The sequence below is a fragment of the Helianthus annuus genome, chromosome 3 (assembly GCF_002127325.2).
Source record: "Helianthus annuus cultivar XRQ/B chromosome 3, HanXRQr2.0-SUNRISE, whole genome shotgun sequence".
Taxonomy (NCBI): Eukaryota; Viridiplantae; Streptophyta; class Magnoliopsida; order Asterales; family Asteraceae; genus Helianthus; species Helianthus annuus.
The window spans coordinates 121,877,301-121,888,262 of NC_035435.2; the positions used below are offsets into that span (position 1 = coordinate 121,877,301).

Sequence of the window (10,962 nt, forward strand, 5' to 3'; positions counted from 1 at the left end):
CCATAACACCATCATCCACCACCATCATCCATTGTCCATCATAGAGTGTGTGAGTCGTCTCGGGATCCAAGATTGATCGTAAGAGTTCTTGACAATCAAGGCCATGTTTGCCTAAGTCTCTTACATCACTTGGTGAAGACAAGTGTTTAGTATAATACTTTTTATTTTTAATCTTTTGCACTTTTTATTTGGTTTTGTATTAATGACTTTAATAACTAGTTACTTATGTTGAAGGTGATCTTTCCTTATCGTTTGTCCGTGGTGTCTTGGCATTATTTTACTGTCTATATAAAATAAAAGATTTTCACCATTCATATCTCCACGGTCTATATGGAGGTATGTTGGCTACCTGGTCGGGGGTTAAGGGAACGGTTTGGTAAAGGTCTTGCCCTTGTTCAGCGTTTAGAGGTCCTGCTTGGGACCTGGGTCAAATTTAGTAGGATCTCCTTCAATGCCCATAGGTATTGGATGGCGGGGATCCAAACTCTTTGACCCCCTCATAAGCTAACTACTATTAATACTATAACCCGGCTATTTAGGACTGTATCCCTGCTGACTCAGACTACTTAGCCGAGGGTAACGTCACCGCCAAAAGCGGGGCCTACCATAATTTGCATTAATAACTTAATTCATTATCTTTCAATAATCCAACCCTTTAGGATTGTATCCTTGCTGACTCAAACTACTGGGTTGAGGGTAACGTCGCCTTCAAAAGAGGGGCCTACTACAATAACTAAGATAATCTCTTAAACAAGTGCAAAAGTGCGAAAATAATCAAAGGTTATACTAATACACGTGTCGGATCCAAGTGATTCATCTTGTCTATCTGTTTTTATTTATTTTATTTTTCAGCATTTAGTTAGTTTTTATTTTTCTTAGTTTAAAACATTTTTCTAACTTTTTGATTTGATTAGACGTTGAGGATAAACCGGTATTAAAAGCTCTTGTGTCCTTGGACGACCTCGGTATCTTACCAACACTATACTACGTCCACGATGGGTGCACTTGCCCATATGTGTGCTTAGTGTTAGTAAATATCGTGTTTTATAAATTTAAAACTTGGCTAAAAGTGTAAAAAGGGCTTAAATAAACATCTAAAAACATATATACACTAACACGCATCAGTAGACTTTGAAAATTTGATAGAAAGTGAAGACATAGAAAATTTTGTGGCTGAGCAGAAGTGCATAGCATTGATACATCAATCAGTGAGAGAAGACATAATCTCACTGATTGAATACACAAACGCAAAAGATCTTTGGGAAAAATTAAAAACTAAATGTGTTGGTACTGCTGAAATAATAAAAAACAAAAAGAAATTACTGAGAAAAGAGTTTGATTTGTTCGGGATGTCTAAAAAATGAGTCTGTTTCTAAAATGATTGAGCGTTTTGGGCATCTAAAGCTGGAGTTGGCAAGACATGGAGTCACATATTCTCAAGAAGAGCTAGTTGACAAGCTGTTTGACTCTTTGCCAGATGATATGGACTGGCAATACTTTGCATTGATGATCAAGAATACAATCAAGCCAGAAGAGCTTACGGTTGATTTGCTGATTGAAAGACTAGAAAGTCATGAGCTGGAGATAAAGAAAACAAATAAAGTCAATCACTCTTTGTATCAGCAAAATGTGGAATTGTATTATCCAAAGAGCATGATTCCAAAAACCATGTCTCCCAAAACAGCCTTCACAGCAGAAAGCTCACAACCAACGAATCAAGAAAGCTTAAACAGTGGTTTTCATGGAGGAATGTCATCAAATGCTTCAAGTCAAGGATCATCTTCTAGTACTTCAAGTCAACAGCAATCAACATCAAAGAATGTATTTCAATGCAACATCGCTGTGGATTTGAAAAATGGTCAAAATTTCAGTGAGGAGTCAGCAAAGCAACAGATGGTCTTCTTAGCCTCTGTGCTAGAATCTTATGAGAGTCTTGTGGCTGGGAAGATAGGCAACACCAACCTTATGAAAGAAGACTATGATCAAATCGATCCGGAGGAGATGGAATTGATCGATATAAGGTGGTGTATGGCCAGTGCTGTAAGAAGGGCACAGCGTTTCATGGAGATAACTGGGAGAAAGTCTATTGGTGGACCAACCACCAAGTTAGGCTTTGACAAGACAAAGGTGACATGTTTCAAATGTAAACAGAAAGGTCACTTTAAACGTGAGTGCAGAAACGATTATGCTGACGACTCTGCTAATCCATTCCGAGAAGATTACTACAAGAGAGCAATCTATCATCAAAATAAATCGGAACCTCCTAGGTTGAAGCAGATTAAAGACAAAGAGAAGTCTAGAGCTCTTGCAGTCATTCATGACGATGAAGGATATGACTGGAGTGAGCTATTGCCTGAGGAAGACGCAGTTGGTTATGCGTTTGCAGCAACAAAGATTGTTCCGTTTAAAGACAACAGAACGGAAGAAGAAAAGTTTGTGAACAGAAGAATGAAAGCCCAAACAAGAATGAGCAGAATCTACAACACTTACAAAGAAGCCAAAAGAGCAAAGAGATGGGATGCAGACAGAGAATGCTACCTTGATCCACAAGGAAATATCGCAGTTGATCCTGATTCCATTAGTGTTGATGCACTCATTCAGCAATTTGCTAAAGAAGAAGAAGCCAGACAGAAAGATTGGTGGGGAAGCGGTGAAGAGAAAGAAAAAGTGAAGATGGCAGAAGAGAAACAACAGACAAAGAAGATTGATGATGGGTTGATAGATACATCACAGGAGCTCACAACTGAAAATCTGATGAAGATGGCTGACAAAGTTCTTGCTGCAAAGGAACTGGAGGTAGATTCTAGTTCTGGAACTGAGTCAAAAAGCCAGGTCAGTCAGATTGATACAAACAAAGTGTCAGGTAAGAAAGTTAAAATTGAAAGTGACTGCAAGAATTGCATGAAAAACTGCAAAGATTGTAGCACTATTGCTTACCTTAACAACAAGAAGGTTGAAGATCTGACAAAAAGAGTCAGAGAGGTTGAAAATCAGATCTTAAACCGGGATAAAATGTTGAAAGCTTCAAACGATCGAGCAAAAGAGTTAACTGAAAAAATTGAAAGTGATAAAAGTGACATAGAAAGAACTAGGAAAGAAATGAAAAACTAATTCATGAAAATCGTCACATCACCGAAAATTTTGAGAAGCTTAAACGAACGGCTAAAGATTCTGATGAACGAAATGGTAAAACAACAAAAGAAAATCTTCAACTGTCGGGAGTGCTTAGGGTGAAAGAAGAGTTAATCAATCAACAATTGGATGAAATTGCTAAGCTGAAGCTTCAATTTCAAGAAGCAAAAATTGAAAATGAACGCATCCAATTGAAATTAACCAGCTACAACTCCGCAAGCTTTGTGTTGCAGCACATTGTTCCCAAACCCATTGGGAAAAACAAAGCAAGCGAAGATGTATTTTCGGATGGAACAAGGGTGGGGTATCATCAAGTTCCACCACCAGTTTTAAACAATTATTCAAAGAAAAAATCCAGGCTGGTTAATGGTGAAGAAGATTTGAATGAAATAAAACTTCCAGAGTCAATCGATATCACATTTTCTTCATTATCATCTGATGATAGTGTTCAGACTGATATTGTTAAAAGCATGGCTGAAAGTGTTTTGGAGTCTGATTCAAATGAAGTTGATGAGTGTTTCTTGAATAATTACATTCCGAAACTCAAAACCAAAAACAACTTAAATGACGAACCTAATCTTGTCATGTACAAGATGTTGGGATCGGATAAGTTGTATTCGGATTCCGAGTTTTGATACGTGGTCGAAAACTGGCTATCGTTTGTGCTTAAGTTGATGTTTTTACATAGCTTTTAATCTTTAATAGCCTACTTTTAATGGGATTCGTGTTTTACAGGTCTAAAAGAGTTTAAGGAGCTAATCGGGAGCTAAACGGAGCACCGGGACGTGAATCGGATCAACCGGGGATGTGAAATGAACAAAATCGGGTTAATCACGAAGATTGGATGTGTTTTGGGAATGTTAATGGATTTAAAATGAATATATTGGAAGATGGCATGATAGAGGGCTGAATTACGAGTACGTGGGCGAAAACGGTGAGTAAAACTGAGCTATAACGAAGAAGTTATGAAGAAAACAGTTTCGGACAAAACAGGAAAAACTAGAGGTCGTCGGGGACGGGCTCTAGGCCGTCGCCGATGGGCTCTAGAAAGTCCCATCGTCAAAAGGTGCCCGTAAACAGCCAAACAAGCCGTCGGATGGATTTCAGAGATCTGGAGGCCGTCGGGGACGGGCTCCAGGCCGTCGGGGACGGGCTCCAGGCCGTCGGCGACGGGCTCCAGGCCGTCGGCGACGGGTTGTGGTTTGCTGAAACGCGAAGTTTGGTGTTTGGGTTGTTGGGAACGATTCTAATTGGTTGGGGATCCATTAAACTCGTAAGTTACAACTTATGAGGGTTGGAATCTTCATCTTGGAGCCATCAAGCACCCGTCTTTCATTACCAATTCACCATCCATCATCACTATCACCCGAATCATAATCCGAATCAAGATCATCACCATCAACCATCCTTAATCACCAATTCCTCCATAAACCCTAATTCTCCATACTTCACCATTACCAATCATTCCACAAACCCTAATCACCCACCATTCATTCATCCATCAAGCTTCAAGATGCTTTCATTCACGTTCCAAACATCCGGTGATCAAGCTTCTTCAACCATGAGCGGCTAATCATCTCGATTTCACCCCGGTGTAGGTAGTTGTTAATTCTAGGGTTTCGAATTGTTCTTGTTTCAACTTAGTGACAATTTGTGTTTGATTTTTGAAACTTTGACAATAGTGTTACATTTGTTGCGAATTCGTAAATTGTCGAACGATGTTAAAAGTTATGACTTTGCGAAATGGTGATATGTAATTGTGCATTGTCGTGGTTAGGATTTACTTGTGTTGATTAGAAAGTGTATTCTTGTCCGTTCTTCGGGACGTTGATAGTTATTAGCACCTAAGTCACGGTATACTAAATCCGTTAATCGAATGCATTTGAGTTGAATCTAAAACTTGTAGAAATCCTAGGTTAGCAATTACCGAAACCGGGTGTGATTCCTTTTTATTATTATTGTTCTAGCAACCAATTTTCTCGTAAGCATTAATCATTAGTTATTAACCAATTTAATCAATTCACTTAGTTTAACTTCACTTTTCTCAATTAAACAAAAACATAAAAATATATCTTAGCAAGCTTCATAATAGTACAACCTTCATAATTCAATCAAATCCATACACAAACCACATACTCTTCGTGGTTCGACCCCTCACTACCACTAGCTATTTGTTAAGGGTAATTTTGGTATATAAATTTTATCTTTGACCGGAGCGCGACACTTCGATCAAATTTTGGCGCCGTTGCCGGGGAGTGCGTGCGCTTTGTGTTTGGATTATTGCTTGAATTTCGTGATTATCTGTTTAATTTGTTTAGCTTTCTTTTTGTACTTGTCTTTTTCTTTGTTACGCAGGGTGTGTTACTTGTGCAGGTTACAGGTAGTGCATGCATACACGGAACTCCGGGAGGACTTCACCTTTAGTCTACGAACCGGAAATCGAAAGAGTAGCAAGAAGAAACCTAGCAAGCCGGTTAGAGGCAACACTTGCTTCTAATCAAACCAACCAAACACCACCACTCACACCGACCATTGAAACCGATTCGATGGCAAACCAAAGCTCAAACCAAAACCAAAACCTCAACCAAAATCAATTCCAACATCGAAGCAACTTCATTCCCGCCCAAAACGTTCAACCTATACGTCAAGAGCAACCGGGTGGTAATAACAATACCGGACCACCTACACCACCGAAACCCAAAATCACAACAATACCCAAAGAACACCACCACAACAAATCCTTCATCGACAACAATCCTTACCCCTAAACCTTGATGATCGAAATGTCAATTCCGACCGCCGAGGCAACCGAGATCGTGGCAATCCCGCGAACAAAGACCCATTTTTCAACATAGACGACTTAAGGAACGCCATCCCCGATGACGAACTATATAGTGTTCCCAGTTATCAATTGCCAGAGCACGTGAGTGTTCATACGGAAAATTCGGACGATGGAGGCTATTATGATGATCGGGCTAATGATGATGAAGATTGGGGATATGTGAATAGGGGCAACGGTTATAATGCAAGAGGGTTTGATGATGAAGAGTTTGGCTACCAAAACGCCAATTATGTGGGGGATGACGACTACGGGTATGGGAATAGAAGGAATGACGGCTACGAGAATAACCGCCAACCACGAAATAACAACCAAAGGAACCGAAATGATGGGTTTTATAATAACAACAACAATGGCAACCCTAATCGGATTCCTCGCTTCGTGGGAGGGGGTAACCAAGGTGGAAATCGAAGAGACGATAGAAGAGGTGATAGGGGCGGTGATCGAAGGGACAATCGAAGACCGGGTGATCAAGAAGTAAATGGTCCACAACGTCGTCAACAACCTCTACGGGGAGTGAATGACCGTTTTCGACCGATAGTTACCGAAAATGACTCTCTGATAGTATGCGAACGGAGAATGTTTGATTGTAAACCGCATTACATCAATATACTTCCCCACTTCAATGGGAGGTCTAATGATGAGCCGTATACGCATTTGGCGGAATTCTCGTCCATTTGTAACACTATCGGGGGGCACAACTTCGCATTAGAGGAGGTCAAGCTTAGTTTGTTCCAATTTTCGTTGAAAGACAAAGCAAAACAATGGTTTCTCACACTTCCGGCGAATAGCATCCGGACATGGGGTGAAATGCAGCAAGCCTTTTTAGACGAGTATTATTCAATGGCGAAGACCGACGATGCTAGGGATGAAATAAGGTCGTTTCGGCAACTATCGAGTGAACCGTTACATGAAGCGTTCACTCGATTTAAAGAATTGATGCGGAGATGCCCACATCACCAAATAGAAAAGTGGGAATTGGTGAAGTGTTTTGTACGTGGGTTGGATGACATGACATGGAATCGCCTCGAGTCGACGAGCAACGGGACTCTTTTGAGCAATCATGAAGATGACGATTGGGAATTTTTGGAGCGGATGAGTAAACGGTCAAAAGAGAAGGAATCGGCCGATCGAGCTAAGAAACATCCCATTTTCCGGTCACTTCCCGATCTTGATTCTAAGGATCGAATTTCTACCTTAGAACGGGAAATGGCTCGCATGAAGAAGAAGGAAGTGAACGCGGTATAGTTTGCGGTGTGTGAAGAGTGTGGACCGTTTTCGACCGATAGTTACCGAAAATGACTCTCTGATAGTATGCGAACGGAGAATGTTTGATTGTAAACCGCATTACATCAATATACTTCCCCACTTCAATGGGAGGTCTAATGATGAGTCGTATACGCATTTGGCGGAATTCTCGTCCATTTGTAACACTATCGGGGGGCACAACTTCGCATTAGAGGAGGTCAAGCTTAGTTTGTTCCAATTTTCGTTGAAAGACAAAGCAAAACAATGGTTTCTCACACTTCCGGCGAATAGCATCCGGACATGGGGTGAAATGCAGCAAGCCTTTTTAGACGAGTATTATTCAATGGCGAAGACCGACGATGCTAGGGATGAAATAAGGTCGTTTCGGCAACTATCGAGTGAACCGTTACATGAAGCGTTCACTCGATTTAAAGAATTGATGCGGAGATGCCCACATCACCAAATAGAAAAGTGGGAATTGGTGAAGTGTTTTGTACGTGGGTTGGATGACATGACATGGAATCGCCTCGAGTCGACGAGCAACGGGACTCTTTTGAGCAATCATGAAGATGACGATTGGGAATTTTTGGAGCGGATGAGTAAACGGTCAAAAGAGAAGGAATCGGCCGATCGAGCTAAGAAACATCCCATTTTCCGGTCACTTCCCGATCTTGATTCTAAGGATCGAATTTCTACCTTAGAACGGGAAATGGCTCGCATGAAGAAGAAGGAAGTGAACGCGGTACACTTTGCGGTGTGTGAAGAGTGTGGAGATATTGGGCATAGCACCGAGCAATGCCCAACGGGATCGAGTGACTACACCGAGGAGGTAAACCAAGTGTATAGGGATCGAAAGCAATATGACATGAACTCCAACACTTACCATCCAGACTTGAGAAATCACCCTAATTTCCGGTATGGTAATGCCTCAAATCAAATGAACCCGAATTTTCAATTGGGTAATCAAGGAGGTCAAGGTGGGTCATCGTACAATAATCATCAAGGTGGTAACCAATGGGGTTACCAAAGGAATTACAACCAAGGTGGTAACCAAGGATATCAAAACCGTGAAGGCAACTATCAACGGGGTTACAACCAAGGTGGGAATGGGGGTGGTGCATCTAACTCCCAAGGTGATGATTCGATTAATTCGAAACTAGATGCTATCATGAATACTATGAGCACTCTTACCAACTCACATCAAGCTCTCATGAATTCAAATCAAGAAATTAAAACTGAAATGCGGAAAGAGTTTGAAGTGAGGGATAAATCCCAAAAGGCATTAGAGAAGCAAGTAGGCCAACTTGCGGAGGAAATGGCTCAAGTGAGAGGAAGCTCGGGAAAGCTTCCAAGTGACACAACTGTGAACCCGAAGCATCAAGGTTTTAGCACAAGCAACGTGAGGAATGCACGCGTTAGCGCGGTAAGTATTCTTTTAAATGATGAAGTTTGTAGTGTTGAAAGCATTCCACCACCACAATTCGTTGATGCTGTAGTGGAAAATATAGGTGAGGAGCCGGAAAGTGAAAATGAACACGAAACGATTTCACAAAGTAAAAGTGAAAACGTAACTAAAAATTCTTTTTGTGAAAATTGTTTAACTCAACTTAACCCACTTAATGCATCGAAAAGTGAAGAACGGTGCCCACCAAAGGACGAGGGGTGGGAAAATTTTAAGCAAGCTAAAATTAATTTACCGTTACTAGATGACATTAAAAAGGTTTCGGCTCATGTGGAATGCTTAAAGGAGTTAAGCATCGAAAAACGGCACAACAAATTACCCAACCCGGTTTATTTGATATCTCATGTGAATGTCGTTTTATCGAGTGCCCTTCCCCCCAAAAGCTCAAGATCCGGGAGATCCTCTTATTCCAATTCAAATTGGAACATTTAAAATTGAGAGGGCGCTCCTAGATCTTGGAGCTTGTGTGAGCATCTTGCCCGGGAGTTTGTATGACCAATATGATTTTGGTCCATTAAAAAAATTCGATACTCCCGTGGTATTGGCCGATCAGACTCCCACGCATCCAAGGGGGATGGTGAAGGATGTGATTGTTAAGGTGGATGATTGCTACTACCCAGTTGACTTTTTGGTAGTAGACTATGTTGGGTGTGTTGGGGACACCCAACCGATAGTCATACTGGGTAGACCGTTCCTAGCAACTGCTAATGCAATAATAAATTGTGCAACGGGAACGGTAAGCATGAAGTTTGGGGACCGAGAATTAAATTTAAATGTTTTTCCAAAATTTACTAACCCACTCGGTGAGGGTAAGTGTCCTAAAAAGGACATGAATCCAAACAAAAAAGGTTTGTGCTATGGTTGGTAGGTTTGGAGAAACAAAGAAGAAGACGGTCAAGAAGAAGAAAGCAAAGAAGTCACCTCTTGAAAAGAAAAAGGAAGAGGAGGTGAGGAAGTTTGGACCGTTTGGCAACAAATGGCATGAATCACCGGTGGGTGATTTCGAGGAGTTCGTAGGCGGCAAGCACGCCATTCGACCACCATGAGGTGGTAAGTCAATTGTTGTTGTATATTTTCTTTCGCAATTAGTTTTAGTTTTTCTTTGTAGTTTTGTTGTTGTTGTTGTTGTATAATGTTGTTATTTCATTTTAGTAGTTAAATGAACGTTGTGGGTGTGTTCCCTATATAACCCTCACGAGACCTACTCGTCCTCCCAAGCTATTGGGGGGTTTAAAAGGGCTTGTTGCATACGCTAAATGCAACCGTGATTCCTACGAAAGTGAGTTAGGATTTGTTATTGTTGTACATTTTTTTCCACAAAAATCAAGGTAATTTAACGCATGATTTGGTAACACTTTCATAAAAATGGTAGAACTAAGTAGCTAACAAATTTCAATGGTTGTGAGAAGCATGCTTCTACACAAGGGTTATAATTTGTAGGTACATCATGTTCGCGGGACAACCGTTTTTGTGAAGGGAAGAAGAAGACAAGGGCATCAAGCGACAAAAATCAGGTGCATACATTTCTTTTTACTTTTGATTTTTAGTTAGCGAATAAGTGTATTGTAAATTGTATGTTATTTTCCGGGGTGAAATTTTGGGGAGGTTAGCTGTGTCACATCCCTCGTGCGTTTTAAAAACTCTAGTTCTTACACATTGAGGACAATGTTTACCTCAAGTGTGGGGATGGGGGAGTAAAAGTTTTCGATTTTTGACCCATTTATTTAAACACTACACATTGAGGACAATGTTTACCTCAAGTGTGGGGATGTGGGCAAAAATTTCAAAATTTTTTCAAAAAAAATGTCTTTGTTTGAAGCGATCTAAAAAGCACAAGTAACTAAGTTAACGAGGGATGACACAACCCATTTGGTCTTTTGTCATGGTCAAGTTCAAGTTAATAGCATAACGGGTATTTAGCGGGTGGTTATTTGGGAGTAATTCCCCTAAGAAACTAGCACATCATGCATGTCGCATGCCATACCTTTTATGTATGTGAGGTTTTGAGCCACTTTTACATCATAGAATTACATATTTATGTTTCTTTGTTTGAGTGGACCATTAGTCATGTATTGTAGAACTTGCATCTTTTGATACGTTTGAGACCATAGACCGAATACAAGCACGAGAATGATTAAGGCATTAGGTGAACCTTTTCCTTTAAAACCATTTATCCATCCTTACCCAAATAAATCCCCTAGTCGCCCACTTTGAGCCTAAACCTTTCGTTTGACCAACCCATTTAGCCCACACCCGTTAAACCTTTTATTTTTAAACCCGT

General features: G+C 40.6%; 1 protein-coding gene across 1 annotated transcript; it reads left to right on the forward strand.

The window, feature by feature from the left end:
- Positions 1-7,298: 7,298 nt before the first annotated feature.
- On the forward strand, positions 7,299-9,113 carry LOC110931992. The gene is made up of 2 exons (XM_022175360.1): positions 7,299-8,031; positions 8,188-9,113. The coding sequence occupies exons 1-2, from the start codon at positions 7,299-7,301 to the stop codon at positions 9,111-9,113; spliced, it is 1,659 nt and encodes a 552-aa protein (XP_022031052.1).
- The last annotated feature ends 1,849 nt before the right edge of the window (positions 9,114-10,962 follow it).

What these genes read in the sequence shown, in the direction of transcription:
- LOC110931992 (XM_022175360.1), top strand. Translation starts at nt 7,299, where the DNA reads ATGTTTGATTGTAAACCGCATTACATCAATATACTTCCCCACTTCAAT. An exon ending in GCAATGCCCAACGGGATCGA is followed by an intron (nt 8,032 to 8,187) that starts GTGACTACACCG and finishes TGGGTAATCAAG; the next exon opens with GAGGTCAAGGTGGGTCATCG.